Genomic DNA, 24,179 nt, shown 5'->3' on the forward strand with positions numbered 1-24,179 from the left:
AACTCCTCCTGGTCTTTGCTTGTAGCATCATGTAATTCATTAAGTTTGTCTTTCATCCATTAGATATATTCAGTTGTTCCTCTTTTAAATTCTGTGTCAGAATGTTCCATGAGACTTTCTGCTTTCAGGGTATCGACTGTTATTATGTCACCCTTTGTGAGTGACATCTTTCTCTGCTCTTGTGTATTGTGTGGGATAGTTTGCTTTCTTTGAGACATTGGTATGTGTTCTTGATCTGAAGACAATGCTCTTGAGATCAGATCGGCAGCTACTGAACTTGTGCGTTTTTCTGACTTGCTGACTTCAGAAAAATGTCAGTTCAGCACCTACTAGGGCAATCTCTTGTTGCTAAAACAGGTCAAGGTGCTCCCGTTTAAAGGCAAGTTGATTGCCCAGACGTGTAGGCACTGGTGTGGAGCCAAATGGGGTGAGGCAGGTTGGGTGATCGCAAGGGCAGGTCAATCACTTGGAGGACCTTGTTCAAACCTCTGCTGTCTCAGTATGCTAACGACTGGGGTCCTTACTCAAATTCCTGCTGTCCGTTTCCTACCCAGTGGTTTTCTCAGTGTTCCCTGCCTGGTGACACTTACGCAGGTGCCCTCTCACAACAGCCCCTGCTCCAGCAGGGTCCTGGATCTGACAGGATCCGAAAAGTCAGGGTCAAATTCCCACCAACCCACTAGCCTCTGGCTGGTCTGCAGAGTTCACAGAAGCCAGCTGGCTGGCTCGTTTTGGGCAGTTGGTGTAGGCCAATCACTCTATCTTCTTCAGTTACCTCTTCTGTTGTTATAAATTTTCCCCCTTCACTACTGCAAATCAATATTTAATGTTTTCCCCTTCAGTTCTTCAAGTTGAGAGATGCTTAACATAATCTTTCCTATTATAACTTTTCTAAATCTGAGTCTTTGCACTTTTTATTATAATACTTTATCTTCTTCAGCCACTTCTTGAAATCTTTTACTGCATTGTTTCTTTTAAATTCTCTACCTTCCAGAGAAAATTTCAGGACTCTTCTGACATTTATGTTGGTCTTTACTTTCTGTCCTGTCTCTCTTAGTACCTTTTGAGTTCTTTATATGTCATGTCCTTGTTGTTATCCCAAAATTCACCTGGTTTTCCATCATTCATGTTCAGTAAGTCATAGATAATCTCCACATTCAAGTGGGATAGACTTAAAGTTGTATCTTGGTGCTTGTGGACTTGTTTTCTTTTTCTTTAACTTCAATTTGAACTTGCTTACGAGTGATTAGTAATTCGTTCCACAGCTGGCCTCAACCTTGTTCTGACTAAATACCATCTCTTTCCACAGATATAGTCAATTTGATTTCTTTGTTTTCCTTTTGTCTGGGTAATTGTAAAGTTATCATTTATGTTATTGAAAAAAGCTATCTGCATCAAAATAAATCATCAGTCTTGCAAAATTCTATCATGTCATCTCCAAGACCATATTTTCCAACTATTTCTATCACCAAAGCCATATTTTCCATCTACTAATCTCTTTGTTTCCAATTATAATTATTATTTTTAATATAGTGACTGTTGATTGAATCCCAAAGACACTTTCTGAGCAATATGCACTCTTGGGCACACTAGGCAGAGGTTGGGAAGTCCCCAGACCTTTGTCTTCATGGCCTGACTCTAGTCTTAGAAGTCTGAGTTACCATCTTGTCCCAGCTCTCCTGCACTCCCGGGCAGTGGTGCCCTCATCCAGGGACCATATGTGGTTTAGGGGCCAAGTCTCTACCTACTTCTGTGGCCATGTCTGATTACCTTCCCCATCCCTCTCCCTATAGGTGCCCATCTATAGCGATCAGCTGGAAGCCAAGTGCACAGTCTCTGAGCTAGTGTATGCCTTGGGTTTCACGCCAGTTGACATGGGGTCCCTGGTGTTGGCAAGGGAGGTGGAGGCCATTCCCCTGCCTGACTGGAAGGTCTCCACCCTCCTGGCACTCAGGCTGTTTGTCTGCTTCTATGTCTGCAACTTTGTGTGGAATGTGCTGGAGTGCTATATGAAAAAGTACAATAACAAGTTCTGCTACAAGTCCCAGTGTCTGTGGTCAACACAATACTGCCCTGTGTGGCCTATGTACTGCTCTCGCTGGTCTAGCTGGCCAGAGTGCTCACGGCTGTCCTACAGCTATGGTGTGGCACCAAGGACCTGTGTTTCCCAGACTGGCTGCTGTGCCCTAAGCAGATTGGACTTCTAAACTTCTGTGTAGCCCTACATGCACTCTACAGCTTCTGCCTGCCTCTGTGCTGCTCCCACCAGTACCATCTCACCAACCAGGCCATCAAGCAGGTGGGCCAGGCACCTTCTTCTCACAAGGTGCTGGGGGAGGCAGCCAGCACCCAGTCACTCTGTGGAAGTCTGCCCTTCCCTCCCCACTAAGTGTTGGGGGTGGGAGGACAGCCAGTACTCAGTCACTCCGTCGAAGTCTTGCCCTCTCTCCCTGCTAGGTGCTGGGGGTGACATAGGGAGATAGCTAGCACCCAGTCACTCCATGGAAGTCTGTCCCTCCCTCCCTGCTGAGAAGGGTGTGGGGAGTGGGGAGCCAGTACCCTGCCACTCCATCAAAGTCTCCAGGTTCTATTCTGATAGGTCAGGCCCTTGCCTTAAAGTCCAGTATCAGTTAACCAAACAAATGCATATGAGATCCCACCCTCTTGGGGACAGGTAGAGGGGACTTCAAATAAGTGAACATTTCAAAGGTACATTCAGAGCGTGTTTAGGTCCTGAGTGCTGAGAGTAAAAATAAAATGGTAGTGGAAAGGAGTACATTTCCAAAGGATAGTTGGGAAAGCCCTTTCTGAGTAGATGGCTTCTAAGCAAAGACATGATGGAAAGGAGAGTATGCGTATATCTAGCAGGTGGAGGAGTATTTCAGGCCAGGGAGGAGCACATGCAAAGGTCCTGGAGTGACAATGTGCATTTCTAAAAAGAGCCAGCTTGCTTAGCAGAAGCTATGTGGTTACCAGAGTGCTGATACAGGTGAGATATGCTTCCCAGGATGAGATGGGTCCAGGGTCTTAGACTCCCCTCTCCACTAACAGTTGAGGTAAGGAAGAAAGTCATGCCCTCTCCCTCTCAGAGAACATACTATTGTTTCCCCTCCCCCAGCATTCTCTATACCCTCTGCCCACCTGTTATGTTAATCTGCTTTACCCTGTAGATTCTAGGGCACAGAGGTGCATACAAATGAATTTCCCTAGTTCCAAACCATTTAGGAATGCTGGCCCTGGTGAGGTTGCCAGGCAACCATCACTCCTACAAAGCCTGGTCTTTCACAAGGGTTTATCTGGTTCTTTGGAGATGCATGGGTCCGGTCAGTAGGTAGAACCAGGGCTGGGGAGTGTATAACAAGGTGAGAGGTGACTGGAAGGTGCAGGGGCTTAGCAGAGTCACCCAAAGTGATGATATGTGTGGAGGCCCAAGATTGGAGGAAAGAGTGGCCCAAGCCTGGAGATATTCAAGCAGATGCTGACAAATGTCTGTCACCACACATCTGTGGGGTCAGTCAGGCCTGTGCATTCTAAGACTTTGGACATGTGAGGCTGCTCTGTATCCTGTCCTGTAACATCCCTCAGGCAGTTCCTCTGTAATGTGTAATTTTCCTGGCCTGCTTTTTGCTGCCTCTCCATTTGACCTGCTTCCAGGCCACTGACCTAGACCTTTTGAGTAAGCAGAGCTTGTTAGCGAGGGCACGGAATGCCCATTCTTCAAGAGTTTACTTAGGTCTGCAGATTTAAAGAGAGAACTACTCCAGCTGTGAAGACCCTCGAGGCCATGTTTATTAGCCATATTACTTCCAAAAGTAACCAGTATAGCACTTTTCAATTAGCCTGTGTGGCTACCTAGAAATACATACATTTCAAGGTCAAGATTTAAAAAAAAACATTACTCTACCTTTTGTTTTCCTCTCCCTCAGCTCAAATCTGATCTGCAGACAGTGGCCACAGAGAACTTAGCACAGCTCACATCTCACCTAGTTGGTGCATCTATCCCTTGTGCTCAGGCCACATCTTCTCCATGCCTCCTGTAACCTGTCACTTCCAAGTCCCATACTGTCCCTGAGTGGGGAGACCTCTCTATCTAGGCTGTCCCTGGCCTGGAGCACTCACCCTGAGAAATCTTGACAGCTTGGTGGGCCCTTCTTCCTCCTTCAGAACTCTGCCTCTGTTAAGCTGGTCTTGACTGTTTCCATGCCCACAACAACTTTTATGCATGCTTCTTTCATTTTTCTGCTACTTCAACTCAAATCACTTACTGGCATCTCTTTCCTCTGCCCCACACCAAGTGCCCTGTTGATTGTCACTACATGTCCATGCAAGGACAGCTCTGGAGTTAGCCAGTGCCAGTCACCTCTGCAGAAGCACCCGCTGAACACAGCTCAGAGCTGACTCTTGGGATAAGAACCAGTCCAATTGCTTCTCTACCCCTGACTGCCTGCCTCAGACAGCAGCATTTGCAGCCATTTACTAAGTGCTTATTGTGAGACAGTCACAAGCTGCTAATTACACATACATCGTCCTTTTATCCCTGTAAAAAACACAGAGTGAGTGTGAGACAGCAGTGCACTGGCCAGAAGAGAGCCTGCCCAAGGGCTCAGTGATACCCCTGGTGATACAGTCAGCTCCAAAGTCTAGGACCAAAAAGCTCTTCCTCCCCTGCTACAGCCCCTTCTCCGTCCCATCTTCCCACTGCTCTGGATTGAGTTGGTATTTGGTGCCCCTCACTTCCAGCCACTACCTTCCACAGGGTATGGAGATGGACTGAAGTTGGCCCTCTACCACTGTTCTTCACCACCGAGCCTGTATGTCACACATAACAACTGTTCTTCCCAAAGACAGCCAGCTGGTCAGCTCTACACTACCGCATGGAACAGTGGCATCTACTTTTCATCACTTGGCATTGCTCATGTGGCGCTGAGGGCCCTTTCCAGACAGCTGCTGTCAGCCTGACTCCTACCCTCTGTGTGCTGGAGGGTTTCAATGACAATTTTTACAGAAGTAAATCCCAAATATTTTGGGTTACTTCTGGGTAGACTCAAACCTCCAACCTTTCAGTCAGCAGCCAAGCCTATTAACATTTTCATCCCCCAGGGACTCTGCAGGGACTCCATTGTCCTCTAAACTCCCTACCATCCAGAGGCCCTCTGCCCACGTCACCCCACCCTTCTTAGGCCCCTCCAGAGGGAGAACACAAGACATTGTGCAAGCAAATGCCATGATGTGTGCATAATCATCTATGCTTTGACTTGTGGTGTAAATGGCTTCATCATGCAAAATACAGAACAGAATTACTAATGTCATGTATTTGAAGAACAGACAACTTGTAACAAGCAGATGACCTACTTGGCAGTAGTTTTGAATATGGTGGAGGTGTGAGTAAGAATTATCTGGGCATAGTCAGGGAGGAAACCCAACTACTTGTTGCAAAGTAATAGCATCCCCCACCCTCTGCCTCTTCCCAGTGCACAAGCAAAGCCATAGGTATTAGAGGTGACCCCTTCACCTCTCTCAGGTGGAGAAATCAGCTCTCCAGAGATGGAGTTTCACACCCCCCCCACACACATACACACACACGACCAGTGGTCAGGACAAATGGAGCCAACTCACCTAAAATGGATAGAAGTGATTTCTTTTCCTTCAGATGCAGTTTTCCCTCTGGCCTTTGCAGAGAAACATCATGTGACAGGTCAGCAACAGACCCTCAACCAGATGGATGAACACAGTGACAGTAGACTCAAGCATATCAGAGATCATGGGGATGTCACAGGATAAGCTTCAGATCGACTGTAGTTGTAGTCAACTCAACAAACATAACAACAAATGCACAGATAGTACCCAAGAGATGATATTCTCTCAGTTTCCTTCAATTTTTTTTCTCATAAACTTTTCAAACATTTTTGCTCAGCCCACTATAACTGAGCTTCTGTTCTTTTTTTTTTTTTCTTGTTGAAATAGTTTCTCAAAACTGCATGAGTCATTCTGTTTTTCGAGGAGAGACCTACCACCTCGAGCATAACTTCTCTTCTGATGGGAATTCTGTTTTGTTTGGCTGTGGAATTAAAGGGCAAGTGCATCATGCCAAGTCCAAAGAGCCCTCATGCCAAGTCCAAGGAGCCCTCCTGCCTGTTCTGACCAGGCAGTGAGGCCACAAGAAGAAGGCTAGATGATAATTCTTTCTGGGCCTGGACTATGCAAATGTGTGATACCAGGTCTACCCTGGGGCCAGTAGACAGGGCTCCCTGATTTGTCCATTTCTGGATCTTCGTGGGACCTTGTATGATGTAAACATTTAACCTACTGTGCTGCTAACCCTAAAGTTGGAAGTTTGAGCATATCAAGAGACACCTTGCATGAAAGGCCTGGTGGTCTACTTCTGAAACCTAACATTTAAAACCCTACATAGGTCACAGAGAATAGGATACTGAGGAATAAATTCAGCCAGTGATGTAAAAGCCATGCAAAATTACAACGTACTTTTGAAAGAAATTAAAGAACACTTAAATGGAAAGATGTTCTAGGTTTATGGACTGGAAGATTTAATGTTAAGAATCCTGGAATTCTAAAAAGTTGGTAGCATAAACCACCATTGTTCTGTTTCGCCGCCATAAATTCAATATGGATATCATACTTAGCCTTGAATTGAAAAGCAGAGGAAAGTAGTGGGGAACTGCAGACAAGAAAGAATCAACAAATCAATGACCTGTAGCATGTGATAGGAAAAGCAGTCTCCACTGTCCCTACCCTACCTGCAGCCCCCAGTCAGCTACTGTGAACTGGAGAAGTGGCCCCAGAAAGGGCCTGTCTCTATAAGCACTACACTTGCCTGTACCAAGTTTCTATTTCAAAATCGAGAAGTCAGTCCTCCCTGGAGACTGTGTGTGGGGCACCAGCACCTCCTCCATACAGGCCCAGCCTTCAAGGCCTTCTGTAGTGTCAGATCTCAGTCAACACTGCTTACCTCTCTGTGTGCCCAAGGCTGACCTTCCTTGGAGGCCTGTATAACATCAGGCACTGTCACTTGCAGGCCTGCTGTGAACTGTTAGAAGCCCTGCTATAGGCAGTACTCTGCTTGTCTTCTGCATACCCCAGCCTGCCCTCTGCAGCCAACAGAACAGACCTCCCTGGGACTGGTAGGGTTCCTCTGCCCCACTTCTCTTTGGTGTTGAGGACTGATGATTGAGGCTGTAGCATGTTAGGAAGTACGAGTCTTGAGTGACAGCTTCAACAGCCAGCAGCCTGCTGGGAGGAACTCTGCGGGGATCTGACCAGAACGGAACTCTCTCTCTCCCTACCAGGTAACCGTTGGTGACCAGGATATAGCAAATTGTTGCAGCAAGTCTCTGCAGTGGAGTCTCCTCTTGCAGTCGGCTCTTTGACCATCTCCCTGTGTACCCCATAGCTCAGGCCTCTGAAAATAGCACGATTGACATCTCCAAGGATCAATAGCTCAGGCCTCTGAAAACAACAGGACAGACATCTCTGGTGATCAGTTTGGGTCTGTTTGTACCCCGGTCCAGCTGGCATGAAGGACTCCTGACTGAAGTTACTGTGTGTTGGGAAGCAGGCATTGAGTGGTCAGTTGCCCACAAGCAACATATTGAGGGTTGGATGCTGAAAGCAAGAAGGGAAAGGCCTTCTTGGGGTCTGTGGATATCCCTCCTTCAAGTAGTCAGCCACAGGACTCAGGTGAAATTCCAAAGAAGATCCCCTGCAGTGCAGTCAGCAGTTAAGTGGCTTGGGTGGAGACTGCTTTTCAAACCATCACAGGACCAGTGGAACCCAGAAGCCAGTAAGACCTCTGGAAGTTCTTCTGGGACATGCCAGCCCCTCCTACTTCTGGAATGGACAGAGTCTTCTGATGCTTCCCCAGAGTGCTAGCTGAAAGGGAAGCAGATCCCCAAGAGCAGGGAGTAATGTAGGGGCATAGTCCACAGCACAGCTAATAAAAAGGCTATACTTTTACAGAAGTTTTAATCTACCAATTGCTCCACTGGAGAAAGATGGGCCTTGGAAACCTGGTGGAAGGTCACACAACATTCACAGTACAAGGTAAAGCAGGAAAGGAAACCTTGGAAAAAATGGACCAAAACCCCAAAGGAGCCTCTCAAGCTGTGCATTTTCTGACTAAAAACATTGCGAAATGGAAAAGGACAGAGGGATTGCTTCCCCTGATGGACAGAGTGGTCATATGATAGCATGGTAATTAATGTCCACTGGTGTACAGATTGACAACAATTTATCCTGCTTGTGTTTGGGAGGGAATGAAAGGTGCAATAAATAGGATCTGGGGCCTTTAAATTCCCATTAAGCCAGGGAAGAAGAGCCATCACAGAGGACAGGAAATGATAATCAAAGGCCAAAGACTCTATACCCAACTAAGTTTCTTGAAGACAGTAACACAGGCAGAAGTATCAAATATTTGGGAAAGCTGAGAAGGGTAAAATCCTTGAAAACTCCAGTGCTCCAGCAAAAAACTTGGGACACACAAATGAATAAAGAAAAAAATGGGCTAGTTAAATGAACATGACAAAGGAGACGAAAGTGCATCTAGATATAACCAGTAATGGGGGAGGGGTGGGAGAAGGGAGCATATTAAAAAACATTCAGCATAATTAAAGAACCAAGAGAAAACATAAAGAAACAGCACAATGAAAAAACAATATTGTTGTTGTTATGTGCCGTAAAGTCACTTGCGTCTCATAGCTACCCTATGTACAACAGCCCTATATCCTGCTCTATCCTGTGCCAATTTTATTGTCTACGGACACCTATCCCCATGAAGATCTTTCTTCCTCTCTTTGTCCCTCCACCCTCACCAACATGATGTTCCTCTCTCTCCAAGGACTGGTTCCTCCTTGCAGCATGTCCAAAGTATGCCACACGAAGCTTCAGAATACTTGCCTTCAAGGAACAGTCTGATCTCACCCTCTCTAGGATGAACCTATTTGCTCTCCTAGCTGTCTGTGATATATTCAGTACTCTTAAGTACCACAGCTTTAAGTATCATCTTTTAGCACCACAGTTCAAAGGCATCAATTCTCCTTCTATCATCCCTAGTCATTGTCTGTCTAGCTTTCTGAGGCATAGCAAATAATGGCAAAAACCATGGCCTGACACTGTTGCTTTTCAGTACATTGGAGAGGAACAGAACAATATTAGGATCTAGAAAATACTCCAACGAAAGGAACAATAGCTGAATGAGAAATACAATAGAAGGACTTAGCTACAAATTTAATCAGGCAGAAGAATTAGTGCAGTAGAGGACGTCATTGTGTGTCAGAGTTGACTAAGGCAGCAACCCCATGAACAACAAATTCTGAGCCTTTGCCATCCTGACAATCTCTGATGTATTCAAGCCAACTGTTACAGTCTCTGTGTCAATTCATTTTGTTTAGGGTATTATCTTTCTCTGACCCTCTACCCCTTCCCAGCATAATGTCATTTTCCATGAAGAGACCATTCCAAACAACATGCCCGAAGTTTCACCACCTTTGCCTCTAAGGAACACCTCTAAAGCTGCACTATCTGCAAGACAGACTTGTTTGTTCTTTTGGTAGTTCATGGGATATTGAGTACTCTTCTCCTCCATCACAATTCAAAGGCACCAATTCATTTTGTCATTGTTCAACTTTCAGATGCATAGGAAGCGAAGCAATTCAAAATGCCATGGCTTGACTCATGCGTACCTTAATCTTTAAACTGACATCCTTGCTCTTCAGCACTTTAGAGAGATCCTTGACAGCAGATTTTCCCAGTGCAACACATCTTTTGATTCTTTCTTTTTTAAAAAACACTTCTAATTTGTATTCTTATAATTATGAATCAAAATTGCAAAAGCAGATTTACAGAGCCACTTCTGAAATTTTTGGAAAGTTCACAGGGATACTTATTTGGCTAGAAATCTGGTCAAACTATGGTGGCTCAACAGGTTGCATTAGTTCTTCTATTTGCTTCATCAGTTCTTCCTTATATTTGCCTTTCTTTTTTCCAGCTTGCTTTATGTTCAAGAATTTCTCCCCAATCTTTGTCCAGCTTCAGCCTGATTCACACTGCTTAGGTGAATGTACACATACCCAGTTGTGTCATTAACCTTCTCATACTGTACCCTTTTGATGGAGATGACATACATTTTTCTGTACACCTAGAGCACCATGCCAGTTTGCTGACCTTTGTAATGTCCTTGGACCACCTGGACCTCTTTGTCCTTGTGGGTGGGGATGGAAAACATGTTGTACTTCTGCCACAGCTCTTTCAAGAGCAGAGAAGGCATGATCTTCCTGCCTACGTGCAAGGGGACATTGAAGTGGTATTTGCAGGTTTTGGATGTTCTGAGGTAATGAAAAGGCTGAACTTCATGGTAACTGTAAGGCACCCAGTTGCATCAGATTCTCCATGGTCAAGACTGTCTTTTAATTTCTTGACCATTGTTGTCATGTGTGTGGTTTTTGTTGTCACATACTGTCGAGACAAAACCAACCTATAGGTGAGATTTTGGGGGGTTTTCAGAAGGAATTAATCACACAAAAGGAGATTGTTCATCTTTCTCCTGAGGAGCATCTGGTGAACTCAAACAGTGTGCCATCAGGATTGCAGAATGTTGAATGATCCAGAAAGCATCAAAAGGACATGAAACATGAATAATGATGCCATAAACTTTGGTGTACAAATCTTTGTTTGTGCTTCAGTTCTACTTTTCTCAGGTTATACTCCATGCAGTGGAATAGCTGGATCATATGGAATTTCAGTGTTCAACTTTTGAAGGAAATGCCAAACTGCCTGCTAGAGTTGTACCATTTTACAATCCCACCAACAATGTAAAAGAATTCCTATCTCTCCACATCATCAAATATTTAATATTTGCTGTCCTGTTAAACTTTGCCATGACTACTGAAGAGAGATAGTATCTCATTGTGGGGTTTTTTGTTTGTTTGTTTTTTGAATTTTTAAAATTTTACTTATTTATTTATTTACTTATTTTACTTATTTATTTACTTATAAAGTTTGAATACATTGTTTTTCCCAAAAGATCCTTCTCATTTCCTTCACCCCACCCATCACTCATCAAATTGTACAACCCTATGATTAACATCGTAACCCCCCCATTCTCACCCTTCTATTTCCACCCTCCCCCCCAATACTTGTTCTACAATAATGGTTTTATACAGTATTTGTCCTTGTGAGACCGAATTAGTTCACTCAACATAATGCTTTCCAGTCCCTCCCAAGCTTGGTAGCAATTTACAAAATAATTGTTCCTGCATGCTGCATAGTATTCCACTATTTGAATGTACCACAACTTATCAATCCATTAATTTGCAGTTGGACATCTGGGCTGTTTCCATGTTCTTGTGATGGTGAATAATGCTGTTATGAACATTGGAGTATAAGTTTCCATTTGAGCCTCAGTCCTCATTTCCTTGAGGTATATTCCAAGCAGTGGAACAGCTGGGTCATATGGAATTTCTATGTTCAGCTGTTTGAGGAGGTGCCAAACTGCCTTCCAGAGTGGTTGTACCATTGTACAATCCCATCAACAATGTAAAAGAGTTCCTATCTCACTACATCCTCTCCAACATTTATTACTTGCTGTCCTGTTAAACTTTGCCACTGCTACTGGAGTGAGATGATTTCTCATTGTGGTTTTGATTTGCATCTCTCTTATTGTCAGTGATTTGGAGCACTTCTTCATATGTATTGTTGGCCATTCTTTCCATGTCTTTTGCCCATTTTGTAATTGGGTTATCAGAGTTTTTCTTGTGGAGGCCCAGAAGTATTCTATAAACTTTCATTATGAGACTCTTGTCTGAGATGGTATTGCCAAATGTTTGTTTCCAGTCAGTAAGTTTTCTTTTTACCCTATTGGGAAAAGTTTTTGATGAACACAGGTATTTAATCTTTAGAAGGTTCCGTTCATCAATTTTATCTTCTTCATACTGTACATTTCTGGCTGTATTTGGCAGTCTCTTTATACCATTGACTAGGGCTTCTAAGCTTGATCCCAGTTTGCCTCTCATGAACTTTATGCTGTTGGGCTTTACTCCCAAGTCTCTTATCCACCTTGAGGTGATTTTTGTGCATGGTGTGAGATGTGGATCCTGTTCACAATGTTTCTCATTTTGTTTTTATTTGCATCTCTCTGCCAGTGAATTTTTTTATAAAAATTGTATTTTATACTGGTTTACTTACAAAGTTTGTTTACATTGTTTATCACACCTGCTCTTTCCCATTTCCTTTACCCACCCCTCCCTCTACTCATCAAATTCTGAGACCCTATAATTATTCCCCTACCCATCTTCATCTCTCTGCTTTCTCCTCCCCTCCCCTTGGATCCTTATACATGTTTTATTGGTTATCTTTCCATTTCTACAATAAGGGCCTTATACAGTATTTGTCCTTATGAGACTGAGTTAGTTCACTTACATAATGCTCTCCGGTCCCTCCCAAATTAGGTGGTAATTTATAAAATCATTATTCCTCCATCATATGAATGTACCATAATTGACATTTGAACTGTTTCCATGTTCTTGCAATGGTGAATAACACTTCTGTGAACCCTGGTGTACAGATATCCATTTGTGCCTCAGTTCTAATTTTCTTGGTGTATATTCCAAGCAATGGAATAGCTGGGTCATATTAAATTTCTATGTTCAACTTTTTTGAGGAAACAAAGTACCTTCCAGAAGTTGCTGTACCATTTTACAACCTCAACAACAGTGTCTAAGAGTTCCTATTCATCCACATCCTCTCTAAAATGTATTACTTGCTGTCCTGTTATAATTTGCCACAGCTACTGAGGTGAGATGATATCTCTTTGTGATTTTAATTTGGATCTCTCTTATTGCCAGTAATTTGGAGCATTTCTTCATATGTCTGTTGGCCATCCAAATGCCTTCCTCTGTGAAAATTCTTCCCATGTCTTTTGCCCACTTTGCAATTGTGTTATAAGTCTTTTTATTCTAGAGGCCCAGGAGTATTCTGTAAACTTTTATTATGAAATGCTTCTCTGAGATGGTATTGCCAAATATTTTTTCCCGGTTGGTAGGTTTTCTTTTCACCCTGTTGGAAAAAGTTTTTTATAAGCACAGAGAGTTAAGATTTCGAACATACCATTTATCAATTTTAACCTCTCCATATTGTACATTTATGGATTTATTCATCAGTCTATTACCAGAGACTCGACCTTCTAAACTTGGTCCAACTTTGTGTTTTAAGATCTTTGTGGTTTTGGGCTTTACCCATAGGTCTGTGATCCACCTTGAGTTGATTTGTGTGTATAGTGAGAGGTGTTCATCTTGCTTTAGCTTTCTGTAGGTAGTAGTCCATCATGGCTTTCATGATTACTTGCTGTGCATCAGGAAGCTGGACAATAACTAGGGATAATAGAAGGAAAAATGATGCCTTTGAGTTTTAGCACTTGAGAAGAATATTAAATAGACCATGAACTGCTTAGAGAACAAACAGATTCATTCTGCAGAGGGTGAAACCAGGCTGCTCCATGGTGGCAAGGATTTTGAAGCCCTGTCTCACATACTTAGGGCATGTTGCAAGGAGGGACCATTCCTTAGAGAGAGTCATCATGCTTGGAAGGGTAGAGGGACAGCACAAGAGAGGAAGACCTTGGATGAGATGGATTGACTCAGTGACTGTGGTAATGGGGGTAGGTGTGTCAGCAACAATTTAGTTGGCTCAAGACAGTAGGGTTCAGGGACGTTGTACTTAAGGTCACTATGAATCATAAGAAACTGATGGCACATGACAACAACAACACCAATAACAACCATGCATGTTGATTGTGGATTTAAGTAAAATTAAATTATTGAAAATGTCATTTTTCCATCTATCATGCTGTTGCCTATTGGTCCAGGGTTAGAAGATGATATAGCTAAATTTATAGATATTGAAGAATAATAAGAATGGAGACTCTAGAAGGTTGAACAAAGTTTAATTGGGATTATAGTACACCAACAAGAAATCTAATAAACTTATCATAGGAATTCCAGAAGGAGATAAGAGAGAGGAGGGAACAGAAATAAAATTGGACAAAATAATGGCAGAACATTTCTTCAATCTAATAAAAGACATGAATCTACAAATCTAAGAATCTTTAAAAAACCTCCAAACAAGATAAACCCAAAAATATTTACACTAAGACACATAGTGAGGCTTTCAAAAATTACAGAGAGAGAATCCTGAAAGCAGTAAGAAAGAAGCAAAAATCACAGGTGATGAGATCCCCAGTGAAAGTAAGCACTGTTTATCTCTTAGAAATATAGATAAATTTACAGTGCTCAAAGAAGGATTCCAGCACTGTTAACCAAGTCTACTATCCTTCAGGAATAAAGGTGAAAACAATTCCAGACACACAGAAGCTCACAGAGTTTACATACCCTAAAAACACAATGGCCCTAAAAACACAAAAAACCAAAACAAAACAAAAAAACCAAACTCCAAAATAATAGAAGTTCTATAGATGGAAGAGAAAAGGAATTAAAAACTATACATAAAAAATAAAACAATGTATACAAACTTCATAAGCAAACCAGTATAAAATAAAAATTTTATTTTTAAAAAACTACATAAAGAAATAAAGGTCCCTAGTAAAGGAGAATGCATGAACAAGTATATGGGTTCTTAATATGATATTCATGCTTGATAATTCTAAGTATTTTTTTTTCCTTTTACATCAAAGATAAAATTCTTTTACTTGGCATACGACATGCAGACATAATCGATGATGGTGACAACAAAAGGAAGGAGGGAAGGGCTGAGATACAGAATTTCTCATGTTTCTCGTTTTGCTCAAGTTAGGTTTGGTACCACATTCCCGAAGAATGTTAGAAACACAAGCAGTTAAATGTTATTACTCATGGTAAGCACAAAGAAAATAAGTTTTTTTAAAAATACACAAAGGAAAAGGGAACCAAAAGGCTCATGAGAATAAGCAAAACACAAAAGAAGTGGTACAAAACGACAAGGACAAATGAAACTTAAGACACACATACAAAGTAACAAAATGGCAGAGATCAGTCACTTATTACAATTTATGTTGTTGTTAAGAGCCATCAAGTCAAGTATGACACCTAGCAACTCTGTGGACAGACCTAAACCCTGCCCTATCTTCTGCCGTCTCTGACACACTTGTGCTCATGGCTACAGTCATTGTGTCAATCTCTCTGGTTGAGGGTCTTTGTCTCCTTCAATGATCCTCCACCTTTCCAAGTACAAAGTCCCTTTCCAAGGAGTAGCCTTGGAAATTATTAACTATAGTAAATATAAATAGACTAAAATCCTTCAGGCCATGTGAAGCAAAGAGTGAGGAAAATCAAAGAATGTTGTAATAATTGACTACATGAATCTGAGTCTCTGTGACTTTGAGACCAGATAACCATATGGTCCCTGGCTATCACTACTGTCTGCTTTGAAAGGAATTTTATTAGAAATTCTTGGAAAGAGCAGGAGAAGAAATGTAAAACAAAAGTAAAAATCGTCAAAAAGGACCAGGATTACTGGTTGGATAGGGAGGTGTAGAACTCTGAAGATTATGGCATCAGGTCACCCTTCAGACCTGGAACTGGACTACTCACCTTGTGGTTTATGTCTCAGTCAAACCATCAGCATCTCTGTAAGGAGACACTAGACAGGTAGCCACCCACACAGTCTCCACTTGAGAGTAAAGGGCAGCATGTTCCCAGGGATAGAGTTCAAAAAGCAGGAAGGAATGAACCTTTTAATCTGGGCCTTTGTCTTACATATAATGCCTAATCATATTCCATTTAAATGGTTTAAATACAGTGCTCATTATCTATTAACAGAGGAGGAAAGGAGGGAGGCAGGGAAGAAATTGTGCAACAATGAATGGTTTTTTAAAAAGTGAACTAGGAGGGGATAGGAAGGAAAATGTACAACAATGAACAAATGAAAATCCAACTTTCCTGAAAACTTTCTTTAAAATTTAAAAAAAAAAAAACACACATCTACAATGTTTTAAAAATTTAGAAATAAAATAGAAAGGGTTAGGCAAAAAGGAAATGGAAATGGGAAACTCAGTTAGATAGTAATGTTGTCATGGTTACAAACAATGTCACCAAACAGAATGTGTAGACGTTTCTGAATTGAAAACCAGTTTTCTGTAAGCTTTGAATCCAAATGTGTATGAATTATTGAATGGAAAACTGATCTACTCTATAAAGATTCACCCAATTTACAAGAAACACTTTAAAAATCAGAATAACAGAATGGCAGAAGGGATTACCAAGCAAAACCCAAACATGACCCATATATGCTGCTTTCAAGAGACACACCACACCATAAACTCAAGGACACAAAAGATTGAAAGTGAAAGCGTATAAAAATAAAATCCCATGCAAGTAACAACCCAAGGAGAGCTGGAGTGGTAGCTACTGGTTGACAAAAGTCGACTTGGAGACATAACTTATCAGAGGAGGAGATATGGAATGGTACAAATGCAGATCTCCTCCAGTCAATCAGCTGTCTTTCAAATTTCTTGTCATAAATGAGTGACCTCCTTTAGGACTACATCTGTTTGCTGAAACGTTTCAATTGGTAGGCCATCAATTCCTGGAATCTTGTTTTGGGCCATTGTCTTCAATAAAACTTGGAATTCTTCCTTCTTGATCAGATGCTGCTTTCGGAGTTTTCTGAGTATCCACGAATCCTGATGTCTTCTATCTACTGGTAATGATCCTTCCATAGTGTAACAATCAAGTCAATACTACGTATCTCACATGGTAACTCAACGGGAAGAAAGGGCGTTTGAGGGTTTTGTCTGTATCCTGATTGGTTTTGTCTGTATCCTGATTTGGAACCAGTGCCGGGGTATCATGGGCCTCAGTGAGGCAGAGGGCTGGACAGACTGGCAGAAAAGACAGCTTGCTGATTGAAGGATGGTGGAGCCTCCATAGCTTCTTTCTCCTTCTTGGGATTGAGGAGCCAGGAAACAGTGATTGTCATATTGAGAGTATCTGGTTTCTTCTCTCTTTCTCTGGCTTCCGGATGGATTTGTAGTTCCCTGGTCTGCTGGTACTTTGAGCTGACAGAAGTGTCATTTACCACTTTACAGTCCTGTGAACAGCAGAGGGGTCAGCTTCTCTGGTTCTTCTCCCTGAGCTTCTATTAGCTGTGTGTATCTTTGAAGAGTTATCCATTCCTTTGCGCCTTGTTGCCCTCATTTGTAAAATGAGGCTGATAATTGTTAGTTCTCTCATAGGACTGCTGTGGTAACTTGATATCTGTAAAGCACTTAGAACAATACCAAGCACTTGTAGGTGGTTTACAAGTGCTGGCTGCCCTTTCCCAGCTCTTAAAGTGATTGCCTCCATCCTGGGAGCATGGACTTTGACTCCATGTGTGGTTTTCTTTTCACCCATAAGATCTTGGCCAATAATAGTCAATTCTGGATCGAGGAGGAAGTCTGGCAGATGGAAATCTACCTCTTTCTGGGAATTCTGGCCCTTGACACACAGTGCCTGCTGGCCATTGTCTTCCATCGCAAATTCACTCAACTGGAAGGAGTTCAGTTTCTTTCAGGTAAAGCAGACTCGCCGTCCATTTCCAGCAGCGAGTTGGGTCTTCACCCTTCCTCAGTGGACATGCTGCAGTGGTGCTGGTCTTTGCTGGCATGATCCCTCATCAGATGCCAGGATGGAAGGCTAGGCTGGGGCAAGTTCCTCCATCCAGTGTCTAAGGAGGCAGGTGGGGGCCTGAACCCTGGACTGACAATTCTCAGTATCTATAGTTCCTGAACTTCCCAAATGAAAATCTAGAATGTGCAGTTGGTGGACATTTTGCTGGTCCAAGTGGAGGTCGGTGAGCTAGCAAGTAAGTCCAGCCAATCACCCTGGACCCTCATACAAACCGTGTTCTGTTGTCTCCTGTAGCCCTCGAGCTAGGTAGGGTTCAGACGAGCATTCTAATCAGCAGTTTACAGAGAGCGCTGGTGTGGCTAGTGGCACACCAGTCCCTTGAAAGACCATTTATTTGTGATCTCTGACTTTGAGAAGTGAATTGGCTTTCCCTCAGAGATTCATTTGGGAGCTCTGGTGGCTTTGTGGTACACAGAGTTACACAGTCAGAACCCACCAGCCGGCTTAGTGGTACACAAAGGTACACAGTCGGAATCATCCACCAGCTGTTCTTAAGAAGAAAGATGAGCAGTCTCCTCCAGTGCAATTTAGTGCTTCTGAAAACCCACTGGAGGTCAGCTCTGAGTCATTCTGACTCGATGGTTCACAACAGCAAGATTCATACAGTCCCTTGGTGTTCAGATGGTTAAAGTAATTGGCTGCTAGTGGGGAAATTAGAGGTCTGAATCATGCATAGGCATGTCGGAGGACTGTCAAGGTGACCTGTCTCCACATCAAGAACTTCCAGGAGTCACAGCTAGTTCCATGGCAGCAAAGATTCTAGTAAAGTCTATGGCAGACAAACCACATTAGCCATGTTCATTTGAGTATCAGCCTTCACCACTCCCACTCCTTTTTCCACCAACAGCAGTTATCAGCACCCTACAGAACATACTTTAAAAGATACTATTGGTGGCAAAAGGTTCCCTTATGTATTTGCTCATTCAACACGTATTGAGCTCTCACTGTGTGCCACTGTGCTATAGTGGGAACAAAGCAGAGACAACTGAGATGGGACCGTTCTGGCCGTTCTTTGGCTTCTGCTGTTGCCCATACAGAATGCTGTCAGCTCCTAAGCATGTTCACAGATACACACGTCCCTTCCTGCAGAAGGGAACTAGCTCTTCCTGTGCTCTGTTCTACACTGCATCAAAGCAAAGAAGAACTGGTGGCCACCCTATTGTCACTCTACTGAGAGCTTTCTGTGTAAACAGTTAATGGGGCCTGAGAGGGACACAGATGGTGATGCTCTTGTGTGATCCAAGCACAAAGCTGTTGCCATCATTGTTGCTGGTGGTGACACATACAATGCCTTCAAACAAAATGTAAAGCTCTCCTTTTCAAAAAGACCTTGTCTGTTTCTGAAAGTCCCTGGCTCTGCTTGTTTCTGAAGGTCCAGGAAGAGTGTGCAGGGCGTGAGAGAGAGAAAAGACAGCATTTTATTTATCTGCTGCTGATCCTTATGTGTCTCACACCCGAATCTAGGATTTTCCTGTTTACACCTGGAGTGCATGGTTTATCCACAATTAGAACATACTGCAGGCTGTGGCTCTCGCCGGAAGGTAGCTTCCTTAAGCAGAAGCAGATTACAGGCCCCGCCTCTGGCTGCTGGAGAAAGCTGAGGATTTGATTTGTTAGCAAATGCTGATTATGCCCTCGGCAGACATGCTTTATTTTACATATTGAAGAGTCCAGAGAATAGTGTCAGGGTGCTTCTGGGATATAGCGAGGTGTAGGACAGAGAGAGAAGGATAGAAAGAATACTTATGGAAACCAAATGCCCAAATCTGGTCCATGGAAACAGCTGTGTCTCCTGTCAGTCATGCTCCAGAGGCAGCTCTGTATCACTAACCCCCTAACTGTGGGCAGGCCAGGCAACTCCCTGAGCTTCCATTTGCCTCTAGTGCTCTGTAGCAGTTTGAACTTCACTGTGAGAGGCTAGTGAGAATGACAGGGAACAATTTTATTATTGCTTCCCGGTTAACTCTGACTGCACTAGCTGTGTCTGAGACCATCAGGAGGCAACGAGACAGGTCAGCCTATAGCCCTGCACATCAGGAGAGTATCCTACACTCTGGTCCGCTCAGGGGCCTCATGCTACAGTGTAGACCTGCAGCTTTATAAGAAAGAAGCCCATTAGCAGGCCACAAACATTGTTTTTACAATGGAAAAAAAAATAGAATGCCAGAGAAAATGTCACAGTGCTTTGTATATGTCCACGGCAGGATTTGTTCAGTGTTGCATTGACTTGTGATTACACATGTGCTTTGTCCATGGCTGTGTACTGGGTGGTTGTGGTTCTTGCCACCACCATCTCAAAGCTAACAGTCATGGCACTCTTAGAAGACCAAGCTCCCCCAGGCAGCCCCAGCCCAGCACTCACTGTGTTGGATAACTTGGAGATCTATGTTGTGTGCTGTTAAATTAGAACCAATCCTCCAGCAGGTTTTCAGAGACTGTAAATCACATGGGTGAAGACCACCCATCTTTCTCCTGAGGAACAGCTAGTGGATTCAAACTGTCTGCCTTTGGGTTGACAGTAAAACGTCTTACTACTAAACTGTGAGAATTTCCTTTGGTATTCTGTAGGTATTTGGTATTCTTTACCCCAATTGTGATAAATATATGTAACTAATTGTTTACCCTTTTAACCCTTTGCATGTAACATTCAGGGACAGCATGCACTGCTGTTGAGTTGATTCTGACTCTTAAGAACCTTCCACTGGTTTCCAAGGTTTCTGGAGGCTGTAATTTGCATAAAAGAAGACTGCCCCTCTCTCTCCCAAGGAGCTACTGGTGGATGTGAACCACCAAAGAGATGCCCCGTTTGAGTTGGCAGCACAACCTCCTAAAGTGTGTCAATGGCCTTAGTTACATTTATCATATTCAATCATCCCCACTATTCATTTCCAAACCTTCCCATCAATGAGTGTTATGTGAGTGTCTCCTAAGCAGGAAGCTCTATCCCCACCCACCCTGCCCACTGTGCCTGACCTCCTATACTTGCCTGTGTGGAGATTTCGTCATGTGGAGCCATGCAGCACTTGTTCTGTGTGGATGCCTTTGGAGTCAGCCACTCATTTATGTCTGCAGCTCTTACCTCTGGGTGCCTACTTCCCCACTGCCTCTGTGTCATGTGGTCACTAGCGCATATATAAAGTAGGTTTGTGACTTTCAAAGTCAGCTCAGACTTCGGTAAAAATTAGCCCTGCCAGCAAGGCACTGACTAGACACCATTGCCTTCTCTGTCATAGTCACAGCTGGTACCACTGCACAGGTGTCATGAGTAGGGACAACCCTTTTCCTCAGCAGGTCCTTTCTGACCCAAGTCCACAGTGATTCATTAGTCAAAAGCTATGATGTGTGTGCTCTTTCCACAGAGGCAATTTACCCTTTCCCTCAGCTGTTTGCAAAGTTTTTCATTCTGTTCATGTTTGTTTTGTTTTGGGCTGTGCTGACCACTGACACGGACAAAGAGAGCAAGATTTCCCACCCAGCCCCTCAGTCCTGTCCTGAAGCTGGAGGAACATTCTGTGACCTTGCCCAGTAGCCACATGTGGCAGGGCTAGTCTGACCCAGTTTCTTGAGCATTTTTCCAGAAGCTCCACACCAGGATAAATGAGTATCAGTGAGGGTCTCCCCTCTTTAACAAGCTTGTCTAACAAGCTTGTCTGTGATAAAGTAGCTTTATTCCATGATAGCCCTCCCTTTTGGTATCCCTTGTCTATTCTGATGTTCCAAACTAATTGCATCATCCTGGCTTCCTATGAAGCCTAGAGTCCAAGGTGCTTTGTGCTTGGTTGGGTTTTGGCCCTCAGCCTCCCGGGAAAACATACGCCTACATAGGAGTTCTTCTGCTTGTCACTTCAGGTTTGAGTGATAGAAGGACAGGGATGTGTGAAGAGAACCTCACCTCACTATGTTCCCATGCAGATGTTCACATCATCATGTTCCAGTTTAGGGACTGAGAGGTGGCCTGATAGGGTCTAGCCCTGGGGATCTGCAAATCTGACAAGTTAATGTGTCCAGGTGGGCTCTTCCTGCTGCACCGTCTGAGAAAGCCTGTGATTCAGCAGCCGGGCACATGGGTTCTCAGGGGACACAAGAAGTCTAGTCCCTTCCTCAGCCCAGTGCCAGTGAACTGGGGCCTTGTGGACTTCTCACCTGATGCACAGAGGACCTGGGTGACAAGAGATTCCTACAAATTAGTAGTCCTCAGCCCTGGCTACACATTAGAATCATCTGCTGAGCAGTTCAAAACAATAGATTTCTGAGTCCCACTCCAAGCCAATATAAACAGAATGTTTAAGGTGAGCCTTACCACAGTGATTTTTAACTGTTTTTAAAAGCTCCAACCACCTGGGAAATTCCACAAGTGGGTTGCAGCAGTTTGGAGTCAGGGCCCAGTTGGGTATGTCAGGATCACTGGCAGGCTTGTTGAAGATGTTTCCTGGCTGCTCTGTGCTGGGACCCTCTGTGCCCATGCCTTGACAGGTATGCACTGAGGTAGAGCTAGAGTGTTTGAAGTTGGTGCTGGGAGGTTTGGAATTGAAAGATATTTTTGCAGCTGGCAAAGATTAGGTTCCATGTGGCATACAGTAAGAGGCTTCACTTCAGGGGCTGGCAGTACGAACATGCTGTGAGGATTAGCTGTAGCTGATAGGATGCCTTTCCTAAATGGCTATATTGTGCCTAAGTCATTGACTGGACAGGGTAAGAAAATCCTTGAAGTGGTCACAAAGCCGAGAAGAACCAGAAGTACACAGGACTAGAATCTTTAACAGCACATTATTTCATTATCTCATTTAGAGTCAGAAATAGACACGTGTCTATGAAATCAGAAAGCATTAAAGAAAAAAGCCAGAGCAGTGCCATTGACAGATGTAATGGCAAGTGCTGTGAGTCAGAGAACCTCCATGAGGTTCTTGGATGACCAGGCCTTTATCCCAAGGTACCTCCGTGCTAGAGCAGAGGATTTCTCCTGAGTTGAAACTGACTGGATGACAGCTGAATACAGTGACCATCCACTGGAGCAAGGATTAGAAGAAAGTCTTCAAAATCTTGCTCTTCCACTTCTTTGGGCTCCCTCTATTGGTGGTGCAGCTTGTAGCCAAATCAGGCCCATGTGGAGACACACTAGCAGGGAGCTCAGAGGAGGTAAGGCAATATCTCCTCGACATCCCAAATCAGTGCTGTCCCAGTGGCTCAGCAGGGATCCAGGAGGCCTATCCCAGCTTCTTTGGAAGGTTCAAACATGGCTTGTGAAAGCACTGTGTATCAGCACATTTAAAGGAAACCCTTTTCAACTTTCCTTGTCTCTGTTACTTGTATTTCTTATGCGATAAATAGGTTACCACCAAGTGTCATTGAATTAACTTGATGACAATTGTTGTGGTATTTCTTTAATGCACAGTAACTATGGGTCTCTCCTACCCAAGACCCTTTCAGTGGTCTACAGATTGGTGGACTGTGTCATGCTCCTGTCTTGTTCCAGACCCAGCACTGGTTCCTGCTACTCCATGCTGCTGGTCTCACCTGTCTGACTTGTTTACATGCTCCCCCACTCTCCTCCTCTGAACTGCCTTCCTTCTCCCAATCTAGCTATCCAGAGTCACAGAGTCACTACAGGCACTGTAAGTAGAATCTGGAACCCTAGCCTCAAATCCACAAGAAATGGTAAATGAAGGAGAGCACTGGGGGTGGAGTTACAGAGCAGCCCCTCCAAGGTATTTTCACTTTTTAGGTGATACCCACAGGCAGTTCCCTCTGGTGGTACAAGGTCACCCCAGTGCACCTCTGAAGAAAGGTCTGGTGATCATGGGAAAAGCCAGCCTTTGTTAGCCCCAGGGGTACAGTTGTACTGACAGGAGCAGCCACCAGGCTAAGAGTGGACTGCAGGGCAAGGTTTCAGATTTTGTTTTTAAATTTGGCTTCACCTTAGGCAAAGTAATATGTGAAATTAATGATCTGGACTGCTGGAGTATATTATTCCAATATACACTAAATTTATGCAGCACTCCTCTGTCAAATTGCTGCACTGAGGTAATCTGGGTTTGCTGTGATGCTGAACCTCGTGCCACTGGGAGTCAAATGCCATAATGGCTGCACAAGGTGGACAGTAGTTGGTGGAGCTCCCAGTTGAAGACAGGTTTGGGAGCAGGAGTGGCATCCATTTCCTAAACCACATGCCTCTGGAAACTCTATGAATTTGGAGAAATGACGCTAGTGATAGAAAGGCTTCAGGCCTTTTATTCAGAGTCGCTATGAGTCGTGCTCAACTCGACAGCAATCAACACCACCACCAACACACAAAAGTCCACACAACACTGTATAATACTGGGGAGTTCTGGCAGCGTGGTTTCTAGCTTGTTGTTTGCTAACAAAATTAGTGAGCTAGTTTGACATTTCTTTGCACTATGTCGCAACTAATATCAGGCATTTTGAGTCTGATGACCATATGATATATTACTCTGGAGATGAAAAGACAAGGAAAAACGGGGTTGCCTTTATAGTAAAAAAAGTTATTTC

The 24,179-nt window shown here is 43.5% G+C and overlaps 1 protein-coding gene across 1 annotated transcript in view; it reads left to right on the plus strand.

Annotated features, from left to right (window-relative positions):
* The window catches only part of STEAP3 (STEAP family member 3, metalloreductase), a 57,293-nt gene that overhangs the window by 29,986 nt on the left and 3,128 nt on the right, over positions 1-24,179 (plus strand). The window contains 4 exon segments of the mRNA XM_006902573.1: positions 1,794-2,040; positions 2,043-2,299; positions 17,400-17,509; positions 17,511-17,556. Of these exon segments, the coding sequence (XP_006902635.1) occupies positions 1,794-2,040; positions 2,043-2,299; positions 17,400-17,509; positions 17,511-17,556 (660 nt within the window).

This window comes from Elephantulus edwardii, unplaced genomic scaffold, assembly GCF_000299155.1.
Source record: "Elephantulus edwardii isolate Elephantulus edwardi_28Jun2011 unplaced genomic scaffold, EleEdw1.0 scaffold00430, whole genome shotgun sequence".
Lineage (NCBI taxonomy): Eukaryota > Metazoa > Chordata > Mammalia > Macroscelidea > Macroscelididae > Elephantulus > Elephantulus edwardii.